Below are 20,704 nucleotides of genomic sequence, written 5' to 3' on the forward strand. Positions count from 1 at the left end.
TTATGAACGACTGGCCCTGTTAAGTCGCAGCTGCAATTTAGATCCCATTGGGGTTACTGGGTGCTTTTAGAAAGCTCTCTCAGCTGCTGAACACGATTTACGCATGCACGCATGAGTGTGTTTCTGTGCGCATATAAATTTAGCTGGAGCTAATCCGGAGGCTCATACAAAAAGATAAACCATTACAGAGATTAAAGTATCTCACTTTCTGTATCAGTGAAACTTTCACAGTAGATTGAGACTGATGCAACAGTAAAAGAGACTCCAGTCCCCCCATGATCCTCCCACTACTCTCTGCCCCCCCCCCCCCCCCAATATTGGTTTCCCTCAGTGCTTGACTCATGAAGCTACATTTAACACTGCAGAACTTGTTTGCCTTACCTTCAGTTTTATTTCAGTGTAAACCCGCTCCTTTAATATTCCCCTTAAATTTAATGTTTAAAGTGTGAGTCTATATTTTTTCTTTCCATGCAATTTAATACATGCTGTTCTTTTGATTTGAAAGATATACACAGAATTGTTCTTGTACTGTCCTGTCCCTTTGCAGTTAGCAGGAAATGAATATGATCTACTCTAATCTAAAAGGATTACAGATAAAAAAGGGCCAGCAAGCATGAGGGAAACATATACTTTGGCACATGCTGTTTGCATTCAGCTGCTGTATGAGTCATACTTACACAGTGCTTACAGACTCAAGCCTGAACAGATCTAAGTACACAGGTGATTGCACAGAATCTCTACTGTACATTGTGTGTAGAGTCACAACACTCACTCACAGGACCTGTTTTAGGTCAGAGGACATTTCCCAGCAGCCTTACATTGTGGCTCCACATCCCACTGACTTTTAGACAGGAGGCAAGGCAAGGCAAGTTTATTTGTATAGCACAATTCAACACAAGGTAATTCAAAGTGCTTTATAGAGACATTAAAAGCAACAAGACACAATTTAAAACAATAAAAACAGTCGATTAAAAAGGGAAATAGAAATTGAGAATGATAGTGATAATAATAAAATACAGTAACTTAAAATAAAAACAGGCTCAATACATTGAACAGTCAGGATAAGAAAAGAAGTAGAATAATAAAAGGCATAAATCAGCAGTGTGTAGTTAAAAAGTACAGGCAGTAGAATACAGCAGGTAAGTATTTAATCTAAGAGTACGCTTCAGTAAACAATAGTGTTTTTAGCCCTGATTTAAAGGAGCTGACAGTTTGAGCAGACCTCAGATCTACAGGAAGTTTGTTCCACAGGTGAGGAGCATAATAACTGAATGCTGCCTCACCTTGCTTGGTTCTTGCTCTTGGAACACACAACAAACCTGTTCCAGATGACCTAAGGGGTCTGGATGCTTCGTAGGGAATGATTCATCAGAAAAAAAAAAAAATCTAAATCCCTAAAAAAAATCTAAATCCCTTAACGTACAGTATTTGCATGAGTGTTTGTGAATTCCTCGATACAGTTCTGGAGTAAACGTTATCTAAGTCAAACACCGCTCTGTGCAGTATGTATGCAGTTACTCAGTATCACCAGCTAAGAGTATCAGTGGTCCCCAAGGAAGGAGATTGTTATGATTTAGAGTTCTGTTATTTGTTTGTAAAGCTGTAAATAACCCTGCTCCTTCATACATTTATGATTTTATTTTATTTAATGTTCTAGTCAGATCACTAAGGTCCTCCAATGCTTTTCTTTTAAATGTTCCTTATGTGACACATAAAAGTACCAGTGACAGCACCTTCTGTTTTTATGCCCCTACACCCGGGATACTCAACTTGCTTTGCCTTGGGGCCGCTTTTGCAAAATGGCAGGAGGTCAAGAGCCAGTCAGCAGCCCCACACATGTACGCAGGGGTGCTTCTAGGATTTGAGGACCTATGGAGCTGAGCTCAGACGTCTGTCAGAGGATCTAGGTGATCCTCTTCTGGCACTTTTTTGATAAACACGCTCTATTTTAATATTTTTTTATACACTCTGGAAGTGGTTTCAAACATGGCAGTTTGAAGCAGTTGCTGCCCACGTGAACTGTGTGGCAGATTATGCTCTGCTTCACAGAGTTCACCGTGTTGAACTTCTGGCTGTAGCCACCTGGCTTTGGACGATCAAATAGAGGGGACGGGCATCACAGTGGCAGAAAGACAACAAGATGATGAGGCTGATACTGTTGGTGTCTGAATACCCGGAGTCATATAAAAACAGCTTTAGCAACTTATAAGGACAACAACAAGAAAAACTGGGCCAGTGATAACATTTCCACCAAACTTCAGTTGACTGGTAAATTGTTCAAATACATAGAAATATTTGGTAATTTCAGTAATTTCTGTTGTCTTGCTACAGTATGCTGTTATTTACATGGTGCCGAGCTAGCTTGCACTTCTATCAGTGATGTTCTTGACACACCTGCATGTCACCACAGTCTTGGACTGCAGTAGCAGCAGCTGCTTTTAGGTAGACTTTGCTTTTTTGGGGAGTGCTCTTGTGGGTAGGCAGTTGTCAGGGCGGTTGTCGCATGGTGGTGTAAAGGCAGCTTAATGTATATTAAAAGTACAAAACAAAAAAAATTCCAGCGTGAATCAATTTATTTCCCCTGTGAATTAGAGAGAGGTTTGGGGGCTGAATCTGGCCCTCGATAGGGTGCCAGATTTGGCCCCCAAACCTCTCTCTAAGTTCTCTCTCATGGGCCCTAAGTTGAGTATCAGTGCCCTAAACTGTGGAACTCACTGCCTCCAAATATTAAAGAAGCAAGCTCTCTTGGTATTTTTAAAAGGAAATCAAAGACCTATCTTTTTAATCTGGCTTTTAAATTGGAGTAATGTTAAAGCCTTAGTTTTTAAGTTATCCATTGTTTATTTCATTATATCTCTTGTTTATTTATTCTACATATTTTTATTTACTGATTTGCAACATTTTACTTTTTCAATATTTAGTCTTGCAAAATTTTATTTTTTGTTTATTTTCATTTTTAATTTCATGTTGTTTCAGTTATGCAATGTGGAGCACTTTGAGCTTTATTTGTGTGGGAGGTGCTATATAAATAAAATTAAAATTTTTACTATTTATGAATAGAAAATGAAGGGGTCAAGAGATTCAGTATCTGAAAACTTATGTTCTCCATTAACTGTGTGGTGTGTCTAAAATAAGACTGCTAAGTTTTATTTAAATAATAGCGTTAAATTTTAAGTCTATCTGATTATTATTTTACCCATTCTGTGTAACATCTTAATGCCTTTTATGTCTTATGTAATGCAATTTGAGTTGCCTTGTTGTTGAAAGGCACTACACTCTACACATCCACACAGGTGTTTTGTGTTGTTCTGACTGATTAGACCTCTGATCGGGTTGCGTGAGGTCATTGTACTCCATGTACTGATTGCCAAAGTGCAAGTTGTCCTGCACTAATTGGCCCTTTTCACAGCAGACATGTTGACTTGTCATAGGAAAAACACAGGTGTGATTAATAACAACAGCACAAGTGTCCCAGTGAGCCAGCATGCACAATACCAGGACCCTGAAGCCAAAGGAGCTAAATGCAGTTCAGCCATCATTAACTCTATCATTTACACCAGGTGCTTTTCCTACTGTGGTATGTCACATTGTACCTAATCTGTGAAGGTCTGTGGGTGCATTAAAACTAACAAGAGTGAGATGTCATTGAAGCACAATCTGTCCACGTATCCACACCAAGAAGAGGCCCAATCAAGCAAAATGAGTGAAAACACCTGTGTGGGATTCCTCAACCCAGCACCTGCCCTGACAGGAATGATGTCATATATTTGCCCATATTCATTTCCTGCAATTAGTTTCCTTAAACTCAATCAAAGCACTTTGGGAAGTTGATCTGGAAAAAAGATTCCTTAAGAACTTTGGGAGGATGCCATTGATAAAATTCACAAATAATCTGCGCAAAACATGAACTGATCCGGAGCAAAACTGTTCACCACACCCATTTCACAAAGGTTAGACTTTCTAGGATCTGATAAGATGTGAACCCAACTTGTGACAGTTGTCACCAAGCATCAAGGAGCCATAATTACATGTTCTGGTCTTGTCCCGCTTTACAATCCTACTGGGGGGAAATCTAAAGATCACTGTTAAAGATTATTGAAAAATCTTTTGAACCTAGTGCTGGGATTTCATTGTTTGGTGTAACTCCACCCACAGTCCCATTTCTTCTCTTGAACATCCATTATATTTCATGCAGTTCTTCCCATAAAAGTGTGCTCACTGACGATATCAGATCCAGTCTTTTATCCCAACAGAATGTCATTTTTGACACACCTGGATCATTGCTTTTACCTGAGGAAACACTGGAGAGTTTTGCCCTGGTTGATGCAAGGACACTTGGTTGAGTTTTCTCTCAGGTAAACCCAACAACCTGCCTTTTAGATCTGATTCCCACATCACTTTTAAAGACATTTTATGGATTCTTTGAGGAACAGATTTTAAATATAGTAAATTACTCTCTTCAGACAGGTGTCTTCCCCGCTGCCTTCAAAACAGCGGTGGTGAAGCCCCTTCTGAAGAAGAGTAATTTAGATCCCAACATTTTTAATAATTACCAACCTGTATCCAACTTACCGTTTTTAAGTAAGATTTTAGAAAAACTGGTTTTTAACCAAGTAAATGATTTTTTAAAAAGAAACAGTATTTCAGAGAAATATCAATCTGGTTTTAGGATGAACCACAGTACCAAGACAGCCCTTTGAAAGATTTTAAATGATATCAGGTTTAATGTTGATTCACAAAAACTCACAGTCTTGGTACTACTGGATCTAAGCGCCGCCTTTGATACAGTAGATCACCACATTTTATTAAACAGACTCAGAAACCTGGTGGGCCTCTCTGGTACTGTTTTTAACTGGTTCAGCTCTTATCTCACAGATCGTTGTTTCTTTGTAAGTATGGATACATGTTCCTCCAGAACGCATGAAATCAGGTGTGGGGTGCCCCAGGGGTCAATTTTAGGTCCAATTCTTTTTAATCTATACATGCTTCCCCTTGGGGACGTCATCAGGAGGCACGGCATCAGCTTCCACAGTTACGCAGATGACACACAGCTGTACATCGCCGTGTCTCCTGATGACACAGGGCCAATTGATACCCTTTTCAACTGTATTTTAGATATAAAGTCATGGATGGCAGTGAATTTCCTGCAGCTCAACCAGGACAAAACAGAGGTTTTAGTTATTGGTCCTGAAGGCCAGAGAGAGAAACTTTTACCGAAACTACAAGATTTTAAACCTGCACAATGTGTAAAGAACCTGGGCATCATTTTTGACTCTGAGCTCAGTTTTATTCCACACATCAAAAATGTAACAAAGACAGGTTTTTATCATCTTAAGAATATAGCCAGAGTCCACCAGTTTCTCTCTCAGGCCAGCACAGAGGTGCTGATGCATGCTTTTATCTCTTGTCGTTAAGATTACTGTAATGCCCTGCTCTCTGGTCTTCCCAAAAAGACCATCTCTAATCTGCAGCTACTCCAAAACTCAGCCGCACGAGTGCTGACGAGGACCAGAGGGCGGGCGCACATTACACCAGTTTTAAAATCGCTGCATTGGCTCCCCGTGTGCTTCAGGATCGATTTTAAGGTTCTTTTATTAGTTTTTAAATGTCTTAACGGTCTTGGGTCTCCTTATTTATCTGACCTGCTTTTATCATATCAACCCTCACGGATCCTGAGGTCCTCCGGCACCGGCCTTTTAATTGTTCCAAAAGTGAGAACAAAAACCCGCGGGGAGGCTGCATTCAGCCATTATGGCCCTCACTTATGGAACAGCCTGCCGGAGAGCATCAGGATTGCAGAGACTGTTGATGTTTTTAAAAGGAAGCTCAAGACTCACCTTTTTAATCTGGCTTTTAACTGATTTCTTTTACTATTTTAATTCTTGTATTATATGTTCTTTTTACTTTCTAATGCTTTTAAATGATTTATTTTTAAATCTTTATGCATTTTATTATTATTAAGTTTCTAAATCTTCATTTATTTATTTATTTATTATTATTAATATTATTTTAAACTTTAAATCTTTAATTTTTTATAAATCCTTACACTTTTATGCATTTTATCATTATTTTATCTCATACTTGTTTTTTCTTATCATATTGCCTTTTAGTTTTTAGTTTTTAGCTCCAGTGTTTCCTCATGGGGGGCCTCCACACTGAGAGGTCTGCCCAGTCTGCCCGCAGGGACGTCGTCCTGGACATCCCTCGGGCCCAGAGTACTGGGGGGCTCTGCACCATGTGTGGAGCCTACCTTGGTTTGTCTGGGTCGAGGTGGTTTCTGTGGCGGTGCTGCTTGTGGCCGTAGGCTGTGACACCTCTCAGTGTGGATGGCTCCCCATAGGTGGCTCTTTTCTCACCTGGTTCCTCAGTGCCTAGCCATGTTATTGACTATATTGACTCTGTGTGTGTGTGTGTGTGTGTGTGTGTGTGTGTTTATATGTGGGGGTGGGAGGGGCGGGTTTTCAATATGTAGTATTTTTGTTTGTTTTTTTATTCTGTGAGGCACTTTGTGCTGCATTTTTAATGTATGAAAAGTGCTATACAAATAAAGTTTGATTGATTGATTGATTGATGTGTGAACAAAGCCATGAGGAACATAAACGTAAAGGTGGTCATTTTCTAAATGACTAAATCCACTACTTTATTAGAAACATGAGGCCAGCAATATTATATTTTCCATGTCTGAAAAGGGCTTCAGATCGCTGTTGTGACTTTCAGGCAAAGTGACCAGGATGTGTTTTTTTGTTTGGGGGGGGGGACAAGACGAGCATGTTAAATGGCCGCGAGACTAAGGGATTTAGTTTAGTTTAGTTTAGTTTCATAGGGTGTTTTCACATAGTCCTTTTTGAATTAACCAAACTCAGTCCTCTTAAAGTGCACCAAAAAGGTGACCTTCTGGTTAACTTCAGCTCTGACACAGCCTCAGTCCCCTTTCTGGTTGCACTATAGCCTTTATAAAATATAGATAGACATAGTTTTGTTTTTACTTTGAAGGCACTGCAGTGTGGATATGAAGCCCCTCGCTTTCAGATAAACTTAAGAGTCTGTTGCTGTTTGATGTATTCTGCATTTACTTAGTGTGAAAACGTGTCAGCATTTTTTTTCCCCTGTTCATTCTGTTAAGGCACTGTGGAAAGACACTTGGCACTGTGTCCAAGTCTCATAATGGTCAGGAAAACCCTGCTATTTATTTTAGTTTTCTAAAATGCTGGCAACACTCTTGTGGAAACAAAACGGACATGACCTCGGTAAATTGATAACAATTATTGTGACAGACCTGCTGCTACTGTTGTAAGGTAGTTTAACAAAACAAATTTAAGGAGTTAAGAATTTTAATCCTCCCCCTGTGGATTACAGGGGATAATTGAGATACCAACCAGCTTGTGATACTGTATCAACCTCAATCCTAGTGATTTCACTTGAAGTTAGAAACCGCCTTTAATAGGTTTCAGGTGTTCGTTCAACCCTTAAGTATCTTGCGAAGCCATCATTTGCATTTAATTACATTGTCTAAATACTGCAACTTAACATTTTCAAGGTGTCTACAGGTATTAGACAGTTAAAGTGAATGCTCATTCAAGACCCATTCAAGATGCCTTTTGACCAAATTTACACATTTAAGCATTGCAGTCAAGTAGTATACACGAGGTCTTGTGCAGAGGTAAGTGTTACATGGGAATATTAGAGGGAGTTAAGTCTATCTACATTTTGCCAAGAGGTAAGTGCAAGTATGAAGTGAAATAACAGTATTATAAAGATCTGTACCATTAGAAATGTGGACTTGTACATAGAAAGAAAAAAATATATGAAATTATATTAAAAGGTTGTAGTAGTTAAGACCTCACAAATTCAAATTTAAGACTATTGGATGACTTTTAAGGCCTTATTGTTGTAATGTTAAGACATTTTAAGGACCTCCAGACACCCTGATTTTGTCCATCCCCTGTCGACATTTTCCCAGTAGAATACCCATACAATGCACAATACACAACAAATACTTTGAAATAAACTTTAATAGATACTTGCAAACAAAAAATCTACAACAAGGAATATAAAATAAAATGGAAGCTGCAAGCAAGGAGAATAAAGTGTGGTACAGTGTGTCCGCACCCAGCCGAGGGCTGAATGACGACAACATCTGCACATTTAAAAATACTAGTCAACAGGTCTACGATATGGCATTGACAACGTGTTGGCAATCTGATCTTATTTTATTACATTTGTGCAGCAGTTTGTGGATTGTCTTTTTTTCTGTTGTTATGGTGCCTTAAATCTGAAGTTTGCAGATTCAGGCACAACGTCGTTAACCTACATAGTCTGTTCCCCGAACCCCCTTTTCTTCCCTTAACATGTCATAAAACACAAACACTACATCAATGGTTCTCAGCTATGTGCCAGTGAGACCCAAGAGTAGCACGTTTTCATTACATAAAACCACTTCAGTGGATATTTCATTGGTTAGTTTCCATTCTCTGGCTGAATATGTGCAAACCAGTGAAATCAGCTGATGGAGAAAATAAAAAAACAGCACTCTTGGGCCCAGACAGCATGTGGTTGAAAACTACCGCACTACCAAAAGCAGGAGTGACAGTAAAGATTTTAAAAAAGACGTGATTGTATTGAGAAAGATTTCCTGCAGATGCATGCTACAAATAATCACAGTGACATTATTCTTCCGTTAAAATTTCTGCTGATGTTGTTCCTGTCGGATGCCTCGATGGTAAGCAATGGGGCACACTTCCATATCACAGAGAAACCTGATAGTGCAGTGAATGGTCGGAGCTGCTCTTCAGCTGCCTCACAGTGCATTCATCCACACTGCACCACAGACTCACTGTGGAGTGGTCAGCATCTCCGGTCTGTGTTGTGTGAACCACCTTTTTATTCAATATTAAAAACCATAAATTCTAAAAGCAACCTGGATTTCATGTTGTAATTCTCAATTTGAGAGGATGTACAGGTTCACGTGTGTCTACTGCCACCTTGTGGTCTGATGCTGGCAGTGCATTTCTGCACCAACACTCAAAGTGTAATTTCCGCCACACAATTTTACTTAAGCACAGTCAAAAAAGCTTCAATTTAAAAGGCTACGAGATAGATATTCATACTCATACAGTCTGGAGGTCACACAGCAGAGATACCGACCACACGGCCACATTAACCTACAAACTGGAGGAGGTACACCAACATGGTGACTGTCAGGCTATCGACTGGATCAGCATGTGCATAGTGTTCAGTGATTCCTGATTTTATAAAGTTAGAGAATACAATTGCAAAGAGTCATAAAAACAGGATAAGAAACTCAAAAGGTGTCCAGCCACCGACACAGAAGCATACTTGTTGAAAGGCTGAGTCAGTCCTGGAGCAATGTCGTCAAACGGGTTCAACCCAAGAAGGATCCCAGAGAAACATGAGCAAGAGACGAGGGTGTGCCGAGTGTGTTGTGACCGCCAGCGCCGTCATTGGTAGAGCAGGTAGTTCTTGAGAGAGGCCGGCAGGGGCAGTCTATGGATTTCACTCAGACGGTCTCGTCCTAATGCCACCCTCACTGAGCGCCTACACAGGTCCATCAGAGAGAGGGGTTCGGCTGTGGGGGAGACAAGAGGCGCAGAGGGGTCAGGAGGAGCATGTTTCATGTGTGAGCAATGACTGAATCTCATTTCAGGAGTGTATAAATGTCACATCTGAGAGGCACTGTGTGTAATGTGTCAGACACATGACATAAAGTGAACGCAAGGGTGAGTCACCTGCTATAAAAATGAAAATGGGACAGTATAACAACCTTTATCCTCTGTTGCCATACAGAACACAACAGAAGCTTCTGTGGGCCATAAAGTCAAGTAAATGATAAAAATTAACCTAAATATTCTCAGATCATTTACATACAATTTTGTTGTTGCCACCATTTAATTTCATATTCAACATTTGATCTATCAGTGCTTTGAAATATAGGAAAGGATTATGTAAAAATCTGAACAAAAGATGTTGGCCTCAGTGCATGCAGCCTCCATCAGAGGAGGGATACTCAAGGAGGAAGTTCACACTGATGTTAACCAATGTATAACGATAAAATGGGCCGATGTTCCCAGAGGTGGTGTGGTCACACCTCTGGGTGCTGAAGTCAGTGGGTTAGGGTTAGGGTTCCTCCTGCTCTGAGTGTGTAATAGAGACGTCAAACTAACACATGAAATTCAGCAAATGTTTGTACTGTTGTTGACAGAGTACACAGTGGGGCAACTCTGCAGGTAGTTCACACTTTTGTTGTCAGAACTGGGACCAAGTCACAGGTAAGTCTCAACTCTGCACTCGAGTTCTAAGTCAAAATGGCCAAGTCCCAAACTTTGAGTTTTGAGTCCTTAACAAGTCATAATGCACTCTTCACCAAATGTAACGCAACGGGGTAATAAATATACTACATTTACAAAAATCACAAGTGCTTTGTAAAATTTGTTCTTATTTGTTAAAACAAGATTGTTGGAAGTTGTTGCATGTCTATCTATAATTTTCAGCCTGCACGTTTTGCATACTGCAATTTGTTTTGTTTTTTTGACCACTGCGTATTTTTTCATGCTTCTCTACTGTAACTTGACTGGATGCTGGTCGACTGGTTGAAACAAAGTGGATCCGGAGAATTAAGTGTCCATTTATTGGGAAAGAACAATGGTAACACTAGCTGATTCAGGAAATAAACTGGTTCATGGTTCACTTATAAATAATATACTTTTTAATCTTTGGGCTTGGGGGGGGGGGGAGGTATCAAGTATTTTTTTGTATGTCAAAAGGCTCAAGTCCAAATGAAGTCAAGTACCACTGGTGTTTAAGTCCAAGTCTAACTGCAAGTCTTTTTTGATTTTGTGAAGTCTACAGTCTCTCAGACTCAAGTCCAAGTCGTGTGATTAGCATCCACACCTCTGCTAGTAGTGTATGTAATTTGTACAAAAAAAAACAAAACAAAAAAAAAAAAAAACAACAACAGAATTTTGGTAATCTACTGATCATTTCAATCATTTGTCATGACTTTTTATGTTTTTGTTTCTAGTTTGTTTTTGCTTGTCAGAAGAAAAAAAAAACATAATAGGCTTGGAGTTGGGCATCTTGAAAATATATAATTGCACTGCCAATACAGTTACACTGTCTTTACCGCAACAATACTTTTTTGGAAACCTTACTTGAAGGACTATAGGTACTTTATACAAATCCCCCTTGATTTTATAAAAGACGCTGGAAATCTCAGATAGTACAGGTGTTTTTATCAGCCATGCAACTTTCAACTAAAATTAACAAGATATGTGCTTTAAATAAGTAAATATCTGATCAAAGAAACAAAGAAGACATTCAGCTGCAAATTTTGGATGATTTTCTGTGCTACAGACAGATTTTGTTGTGCCTTCAAAAAGTATTGATGTTCACTCTCCAGCCCTGTGGCTATTTTCCATTATTTTTGGCTTTTTGAAGATTTATAAAAGAGCTGGAAAATAATAAATTAATTTTACTCGCAACCGTATCCTGTAGCTGCAGTGCCAACAAGGCGTCCTGGATCCAAACAGCCACAGGATTAACTACATTTTGTGAGACAAACTGTTGAGAACATCAGCATATAAGATGAGGGATTTCCCCTCTGTACATCCAACAGCACGAGGAATGTCATAAAAATCAAAGTGGCTGTTGTGCATATCACTGCATCTGTAGTGCTTCTTTTCCACGGGCCTAAACTAGGTCAAGGGATCTGAGCTGAACATAAAACTCTAATGAGCACACAGCACTTGGGACATGTGGGTAGTGCAGCATGTTTCGATGAGCACCTATGTTTCCTCGTTTAAAGCTCATGACTCTTTCACCATGGAATAGTTGGGATTCATCCAATTAGAAATCATTTTATGTTTGTCTGGAGGAAAAACAAGCAGCTTGTTGTCTTTGTACATAAACATGAAGGACCACTGGATGTTTTTAAAGCCATAAACACCAACATCTATAACAGAGGCGCCACAGACTGGTTTAAAAACCAAAGCAAGGTACAGTTAATGATATAAACTGGGGCAGGTTCCAGTGAAGTCACATCTTTTCTCTGTTAACTCCTTACTAAGATCAGAGCACTGTGACATGGTTCAAAGAAAAGGTGATTCATGGATACAGTTAAATATTAATTTAAATGTAATCTGGACTGCCAAGAGAGAACACAAATAATGTCAGGTCATAACTGTTTTACATAATAGCCAGACAGGCAGCCATACTAAGTCTGCTCTGTAGTAACCCTCTGCAGTAATGTGCTCTGCTTGGACAGCAAGATAAAGCCTTAACTGTCACACCTTTGTTTATTGCGTTAATAAATACTGCCACTGGTTGTGTAAGGGCTGAACGCAAGACACTGTCCTAGACGGCAAAAACACAGATGCTCAGGAGGGAAAAGAATAACAGAATATTAATAAAGTTTGTACTCACGATCAAGTCCATTTATGTACCGGATTCTTATTTCACAGTGTCCCCACACGGCGCTCACCACTGGGTACAGCTTCCTGCCCTTAAGTCCTCTGAATGCTACCCCTAGATAATGTCCATCCACTATGTAACCCAGCGTCCCCTCATCCATGTCCAAGACTACTAAGAGGGAGTCTGGTATTATGAAGGTGTCGTCTGGCTCGAGGAAGGCAGGGTAGGTTATTCCTGGGTGATTCTTGCCGTCGTGGTAGAGTTTACTCCTGCACAGGTCCCAGCCCCAGGACTCGGCATTGCTTCCTACCAAAGCCGTGTAGCCCACAGAGTGTAGCGGGGCGTCACTTGTAGCCACTCCGACCACAGCGTGCGTTCCCCTCTGACGCATAGCCCAGCTGATCTCCCACACGTGCAGTCCCCTCGTGTAGCCAACACGGCCCCGGATGGCGTCCGTGCTCTGCGCCACGGGGTGCCTGTGAAATACCAGCTTGTTGTCGTCCTTGACAAAGATGTTGAGGGAACGGTCGTCATTGTTCCACGAGTGCTGGACCTGGACGTCCACACCGGCGGGTGGCATGTCCAGCAGCAGATCCAGTCGAGACGGCTTGGTGTGACTCAGGGCCTGTAGCTCCAGCTTCAGGGGGCTGAACGCTGGATCCCGCATATCAATGGTTTTAATGCCACCTGGGACTTTCTGCCCCATGCTCTGGGTGGTTATAGCAGCTCCCTCTTCCTCCTCCTCCCCCCCTCCTCAAAGACCAACGGGGGGAGTAAGCAGCCTCAGACCCTCTCCTCCACTGTGCTCCAGCAACCCAAGAAGCAGGTTTGTTGCTCCACGTTGTGACAAGCTGCAGACAGCAAAGGCCACACCAGGTGGGATTTGGAGCCGACCTGGAGAGATTAGAGGAGATGAAAGCAGAGAAGACAAACAAGTTCACTATTTACTAATCTAATTAGCAATCTTGCTGTTTAACGTTAGCATCCTACTAACAGCAGCAAGCTAAATGTAAGGCTGTAATTACATTATACTGCATTTATTGGAAATGTTACAGTGTTACAGTGCATTTATTGGAAATGTTACAGTGCATGTTTACATTTAATGGTAAATTTACTCAATGGTTTAACTGGCTTAATTTGGTTATCAGTGGGTAACAACTGATATTAGCTGCGGGGCTGCAGAGCTGGCTCAAAAGTGGCTTTGTTCTCATGTGATGTTTAGCATTTAAAACATAAAGATGCCAGTGTCCCGCGACCTCAGAAATCTGAGATGTACCGATCGAACACTGAATTACACGAATAACGTTATCCTTACACGTCAGCGAGACAACGTGTATCTGCTGACCGTGGCAAAGATGCACTATCAGTGTGACACACTTTCTCACAACCATCTGAGGTTAACCTAAAGTCTGAAGCAGTCTGACTGTATGGCCTTGTTTTCCCTCCTTCCCAGCTCCCTATGGCGTCAAGTCAACCGAGAAAAACAAGAACAACTAGTTCCTGTCACTCAGTCATAAACATATTTGCTATTGATTGAAAAGATTGCATACAATGGATTGGACTATTTACAGGGAATAGAGTGGCCTATATACAATGTCCAATTGAAAGGCCACAGTTTAACATGCAATAACTGACCGATTTATGCTGCTGTGTACACGCAGGCTTTAACGCTAACAAGAGCAGTATGACAATATACACTATGAGCGATATTAACTGGTCAACAGGAGTGTTCATACCGTGGGTTATGAAAAACATTTCTGCATCAGCAGTTAGGTAATTTGATTTGTCAGGGATTGAAATTGACTGAAAAACAAAAACAGACAATCCAGCTGGTTTTGATCAGTTTATCAAATCAGCTTTCCTAAAAATATTACATCAAATTACATTAATAGAAGCTTTTTTTATCCATACAGTATTGCCCATTCATTACCTAACAATGTCAGCAGGTGCAGTTAATAAGGTGCCTGCTTAAAATGTTTAAATTTAACATCTTCAGAGGATGTGCATTTGTTTTTTTTCCCCCCCACAGTAAAGACAACATACATTACAGCGCACACATTGTGACATAAAGCTCTTAAACTGTGCTTAAAACCATTTTAATAACATTTTGTGCAACATGTTTTCAAGTAATCTAACTCTAAAACAATCAAACAAACAAAAATAACCCATCTGATGTGACTGCTGAGCTGTAATTACCCAGGACAAATTCAGTTTGCGTGATTAGAATTTCACAGATGTGCACTTGAAGACACAAGATGTGTTAGATAATCAGCCAAAAATAGTTAGGAGCAATTTTGCTCTGTGTGGCCTGACTTTAGGACAACTAGGTGACCGTGAAACATGTAAGCGATGTATTTTTACATGAATCTATGAACAAAATGTCTGAAAGAAAACTAACATCCTACCTTGATCCCAATATTCTCATTGTCAGCTCCGACGCAGTTTATAAAACAATTTCCATGTGGTGTTGGAGCTCTACATGGGTAACTGGTAAACACCCATGTTGTTATGTGCTCCTTCTGCTAAGTGACTCATTTAGGATAAGGGCGCACAAACATCATGAAATACAACACTAAAAAAAACAAACAAAAAAAAAAAAAAACAACAAACCTGATTTGATTAGTTGTCCTCAATTAAACACATTACTTCTTCTCCAGCTTTTCTTGATCAAGCAGAGTCAATCCAAGAATTTGTGATAACATGAGGTCACCAATTTGGACCCATTATCAAGCAGCCGCAAGAGAAAAAAAAAGACAGGAAAAACTCCAGCCATTTCTTATTATATCTAGTCAGAGGGCGACAGGAAACGCAGTAATAAAACGTCTGGCTTAAAGGAATAAAAATGTTCTGTCATGTTTGAGGGAGACTGCGGGAACACAGTTTCAGGAACGCAGAAACTCTACAATAAAAGCCTGATGAATAACCTGCTGTGCTTGACTTCAGTGTCTCCATTACAATACACCACAGCTGTGACGGGGCACTTTCTGTGGAGCCTGAATCAAAATATTAAACATCAGCTAATTTTTATATTTCTCTGGAAACTTATACACCTCTGAATGCCAATGGGACCAGTCCAGGTCATCACAGGCAGCTCTCTTATAGTAAAAACCCTGTTGGATCTGATACCCCACACTCCAGATAAAGCATCAATATCCCAGAGACGTATGATGTGACTTTTTGTGGCTGCAGGTGTGACTACTACTGCTGCTCTTTGGTGTTGGTACTTCTGCGTGTGTTGCAGCTAGGCTGAAGAGAGCATTGTGTAATGTGGAAAACTGCGCTGCTGGGAAGGCCACTCTAATTGAATTGTAGACAAGAGTTCATTGAGTAGTGCTTTGGCTCTTCTTCTAATACAAGTAAACAACCATTTAAATGGGTCATGTCTCTTCAGTGATTGGAAAACAGGGGGGAAGAAAAAGCAAACAGCGGGTGGCCAGCATCTGAATGTAAACAATCTCTTTTTCAATGCCTGTCCAACATTCAGGGGAGAGTGAAACATGTTAATTTGCACACTCTCTGAGCCCCCCCCCCCCCCCCCCCCCCCCCCCGTGGCAAAGGGCCACTTTACAACGCACACAACATGCTCAACTAAATCAAAACTAACACAACAATGAGAAGGTCTTCCCACATTTACCTTGGACTTCAAAACAAACATGCCCATTAGGAGTTTAAAAGGTGGCTTGTGGAGGGATATATTTGGACCGGGATCCTGGCTTGGCCTGGTCGGGGTTCCTGGGCCCCTGGGTTGGTTTGGAGCTCATTAAAATGCAAGAGGAAGGGCTCGCTGGATTTGCTGAGCCAAGGAAACACTTGTCTGTATTGTGAGACCCAATTTAGACCGGGCCCACCTGAACTTCAGCTCTAGCTTGTTTGTTGACCTGCTGAGTACATTAAGCTCAAGGTTTAACCAAAGGCATAGTCAGCCATTGTTTGGGTACAAAGCTTTAAAGTGTTGCGCAGAATACAGTCATTTAAATGTTCTGTGGTCAAATTAAAAATATGTTTGGGGCTTTAAAGGGGCTTAGGTGAAATTTTCTGGATTTGCCATGTTGACAGGGACAGGTCATTGTGGAGGGTGCAATGATGTTCAAGTGTTACACATTACATTAATAGGTCTATTCTTACTGTAAAAAATGGCTAGTGAAAATACATCAGTAAGGATATTGAATGATGAAACATCCCTTGGTATAATGGAAGCAATACAAGTCAGCAGTGGCTAGCTACAGCCTCCAACATGGCCATAAAGTTAAATTAACACCTCTTTAAAACTAAACATAAACTTATATTGACTTTAATTAAAGTAAAATATGTTGTCTAATGTATTGTAGTTTATTATTAACGTTAAATATATCTAATAAGCCGCTAATTGAGAGTATGAAGGCCTTCTGGACAAGTTAACCCATAATAGCCTGTCATGCTAGCTAATGTAAAAGCAGCCTAATCTTCAATAAGCTCTCGCGGGCCAGGTAGTCGTTTGCTCCCGTCTCGTGGAACCGTCCACGCGCGACCCCAGAGAGGAGCAGCGCGTGAGTCGAACGTTACCAACCGTCGGTTTTTGGAACGTTGTTTCAGTTGAACCTGAAGACCGACCGCGCTCGAGACGTTAGTTACACAACAAGCAGCACAAACCGTGTTAGCATCAACAGCAACAAAACATGGCTAATGTTAACGAGGAGCGGAGACACGAAACAACCTGCCGCTGCCCCAGAACCGGACCTTTGGCTCGTGACAACGCTTCGCGGGTGTTGTTGTCGATGTCGAGTATGTAAATGTGATGTAAAGAGAAACACAGAAACCGAAACAAGCGCGTCGGCAGCCACCATATGAGCAGAGAGCAGGGGGAGAAGGGACTGAAAAGCACACAGCAAACAGACCTTGGTAAGTTGGGGAACAACACAGTGGATGAGACCGGGAGGAGGCTTCACGAGCTTCACCTACTCCATCGTAGTTTTCAGTTTCCTTGTCGTCTTAATTACCTTTTACCATTTCAGGCTGGACATGAATTAGGTGAAATGATGATGGCTGCTCTCTAACATCTCTCGCATCACGTGGTCAAATGCTCCCAGCTGCTATGCTAGATTAGGACCTCCCTACTGACGGTCTCAGCGAAGTTGGTTTCATGTTGGTACTGCAGTTTGTGCAGATGTTATGTTCTCTGTGTGTGGTTGTTTATTTATTAATGAAACTATGAACACATTTTAATTTCACTGCTGATTTTAAATTTTTCTTAAAATTATTTGCATTTATGTTTATTGTATTTGATAGGGAAAATGCAATTTAACATAATTCCAATAGAGTATGGGACTGATGTGTTCCAAAGAGTTTATTGCTATTGCTAATTTTCAACTCTTGCTCCTAGTTAGACTTTTACATGTAGACCTAAAATGGAGGCGCAATAAAACCACATTCCTTGCTTTTAGCCAGCACCTGACCTTTGTTGTGAAGGATTTTAAATCTGTTATCAGTCTGTTTTCAATTAGTTGACAGCCCTTTATGGAAGAAGCTGATTGTCCAAATTTAGATTTACGATTTGCATACTATAATTTTGAAAAATTAAATATATTTAATTTTTCTCCATAAGATTTAGGTCACATTTACAAACACTTCACATGCAAAGGGCCTCACACTCTTTTTTTTTTTAATTAGCACTTCTCATTGGTATTTATGTTTTGTCTTTTTGTTTTTCTCAAAAGATTTTAACATAATCTTTCTCAAATGATTTCATCACCCTAAAACCCCTTGTGTCATTTTAGTGATAATAATAATAATATTAATGATAATAATAGTCATCATCCATTGTTTACTCAGGCCAAATTGACTGAGCATTAAGCTCTTTTACAGCAATGCCCTGAGTTCACATTCAGTGGTACACAAAAATACATGATAGCAATCACAATAAAGTGATAAAATAGCAGGAGCACTGAAAAACAATCATATCATCTAGCATACACTTGAAATAATCTCATATTAATGACAATAAATTGTGAATAATTCTTTTATCAATAATAAAGTTTCATGTAAAAGGTGCTCATGGTGACAAAGACTATTGACTTTTAAAACTGTCATTGCATGTTTATATTTGCATAAAAAAGGAAACACAGATGCACATTACATTTTGGATAACACTATTTATTAAATTTAGAATATGTGGTTGTATCTACATAAAAATATCCAATCAAATACTGAAATGTCACGTATTATTAAAAAAAAATAGATAGAGATTCCTTCATTTGACCAGCATTTACAGAACAGAAGCAGAAAATTATAATAAAATCATATTTTCATTGTCTACTCTGCATTGAAATATATGCTGGTCGTACTTTCCGAAATACAGACTGTATACACATTATTATTATACACTCTATGGACAGAAATAGAAACTACTCACCCACCAGCCTCTTCCCAATACAAAACGAACTTCAGTCCAGTGCATCACTAGCACAGGATCCTTTTAATTAGTAACCTGGGCTGCACCGAGCTCTGAGCTCCCATGCTGATCAAGTCAGGTAGGACATCACACATCAACTTCTGTTTATTCACGTCTGTGTTAGTCTGACATTAAGGCAAGACGGTTTACTTAAATCCTTAGTTGAAGGGTCGCAGTTATGTTACATTCGCGGACGAATAATTGTTTTTGAACGACTCTTAAAAGGGGAACACCACCTAGTTTAAGAATTCCAGTATGATATTTCCATGGCCCGGGAAATTTCATACAATATTTCTGAACATGAGCTACTCTAAAGCCAGAAACCACAGAGGTAAGTCTCAAAGTTGTGATGTCATCAAGAATAAAGTCTGGAGCTGCTCCACAGACAATTAATGGGAGTCTGATTTTGTGGACTCACAAAATGTTTGTTGTCTTTTTATAGCCACAGCTGAGCTTAATTTAGGGGTTTTTAGTGCTGAAAAGAAAATGCAGAAAATTCCCCTGGGTGCTCTCAGTGTGAGCAGTTTGCGCAGTGGCTCCCAACTGGTCCAGCCACAGGGTCCACACAGTTTAATACATTCAGCGTCATATGTGCGTTTGGCCATGTCGTCAAGCTAGTTTGACGTCTCTGTCAACAGCTGTCTGTTAGTCACTCACTCTACAGCAGGAAACAGCAACTAAAAATAAATGCTCAGTGCCAGTAATTCACTGTACTTTAAAATCAGGTGTTTTTTTTACAAACTTGACACATTTGCGAGTCACTTGCCGTCCATTCAGAATGAACCCACGATCCACTTTTGGACCGTAACCCACCAGTTGGGAACCACTGTTTTAGACCATAGGAATAAATGTATGGATTTTGAACATGGGTGTAATTCCCCTTAAAAGAGGAACAAGTTGACTCGACTCGCAGGTAGGCGTGAATCTAAAATCCTGCTTGTGTATAGTGCATGTGCAGTCGTGCTTAAAAGCCAGGTAAACTCCTAAGAGACGCTGCTCCAGACTCTCGTTCAGACTCCGCTTCAGCTGAAGAACTAGTCGTTCATGGGCGCACATGCACTGAGCTGAGGAACAAGCGAGAGCTGCCACTCAGTGAGAGATTGTTGTTCACTGAGCTAACCCAGTAGCACAAAGCACAGACACTGAGCCGATGAACAAGTCACACACAAGGACGAACCCACACTGAGCTGTGAAGACACAGAGACTGAGACACACTGAGACAAACCTCCATGGCGGGTTGTTGCTCTCTCAGATCGCACTTTAAGATTCTTGTTGTATCAGGTTTTCATTTCTGTAGCATGAATTTGTTTTGTGGTTATTCTGTGAGGTCTAGTGTGTAGGATTTAGTGACCTACAATGGCCAGGGTTAGATTTGTTTGTTCTGGGCTACGGTAGAACAACATGGCGGACTCTCTGGAAGTTCAGCTCCTTCGCTCAAAAAATTCACTCTTTTGAAAGACACATTCACAAATGACACAACACTAGAGAGGGACCAGACGCACACAAACAAAACATGAGCTCATAGATATGTCTGGTTTCCTGACAAACACACACACCCTACATGACCAGCTTCAGCTGGGGCATGACATTATCGACAGCACCCGTGAACCATGATTGCTCACACACTGACACACTGGGACACTTTGCTGTTACACTTGACCTTCAGGCTGTGCAGTCCCTCGCTGACACGGTTTAAAAAAAGCAGAAAATGACGTTAAGACGAGTGGAGATCCTAAACGTCAGTCACTGCTGCTCAGCAAGTCAAAATCACACTCCGCTGACTGACACAGTGACCCCAGGGGAATGTTGAGTATGGTGACTGACAGGAGATTTGGACTGACAAGGATGATG

At 40.5% G+C, this 20,704-nt stretch overlaps 1 protein-coding gene across 2 annotated transcripts; it reads right to left on the minus strand.

Moving 5' to 3' along the window:
* Positions 1-7,996: 7,996 nt before the first annotated feature.
* spsb1 (splA/ryanodine receptor domain and SOCS box containing 1) lies at positions 7,997-17,485 on the minus strand. Of its 2 annotated transcripts, none has more exons than XM_078170086.1 (3): positions 17,301-17,485; positions 12,439-13,320; positions 7,997-9,586 (listed from the first exon to the last, which is right to left on the minus strand). In XM_078170086.1, exons 2-3 carry the CDS (start codon positions 13,130-13,132, stop codon positions 9,459-9,461), a joined length of 822 nt encoding a protein of 273 aa, XP_078026212.1. In that variant the 5' UTR covers positions 13,133-13,320; positions 17,301-17,485; the 3' UTR covers positions 7,997-9,458. The 2 variants fall into 2 exon arrangements, with proteins under 2 accessions (XP_078026212.1, XP_078026213.1); XM_078170087.1 differs by lacking the exon at positions 17,301-17,485 and adding an exon at positions 15,037-15,945.
* Between the last annotated feature and the right edge of the window lie 3,219 nt (positions 17,486-20,704).

Source organism: Epinephelus lanceolatus, chromosome 8 (genome assembly GCF_041903045.1).
Source record: "Epinephelus lanceolatus isolate andai-2023 chromosome 8, ASM4190304v1, whole genome shotgun sequence".
Taxonomy (NCBI): Eukaryota; Metazoa; Chordata; class Actinopteri; order Perciformes; family Serranidae; genus Epinephelus; species Epinephelus lanceolatus.

Bases quoted from the DNA above. Each gene is read 5' to 3' on its own strand.
- spsb1 (XM_078170086.1), bottom strand. From the start codon at position 13,132: ATGGGGCAGAAAGTCCCAGGTGGCATTAAAACCATTGATATGCGGGAT. The intron at 9,587-12,438 runs GTGAGTACAAAC...TCTCCCCCACAG, and splicing joins GTACATAAATGGACTTGATC to CCGAACCCCTCTCTCTGATG.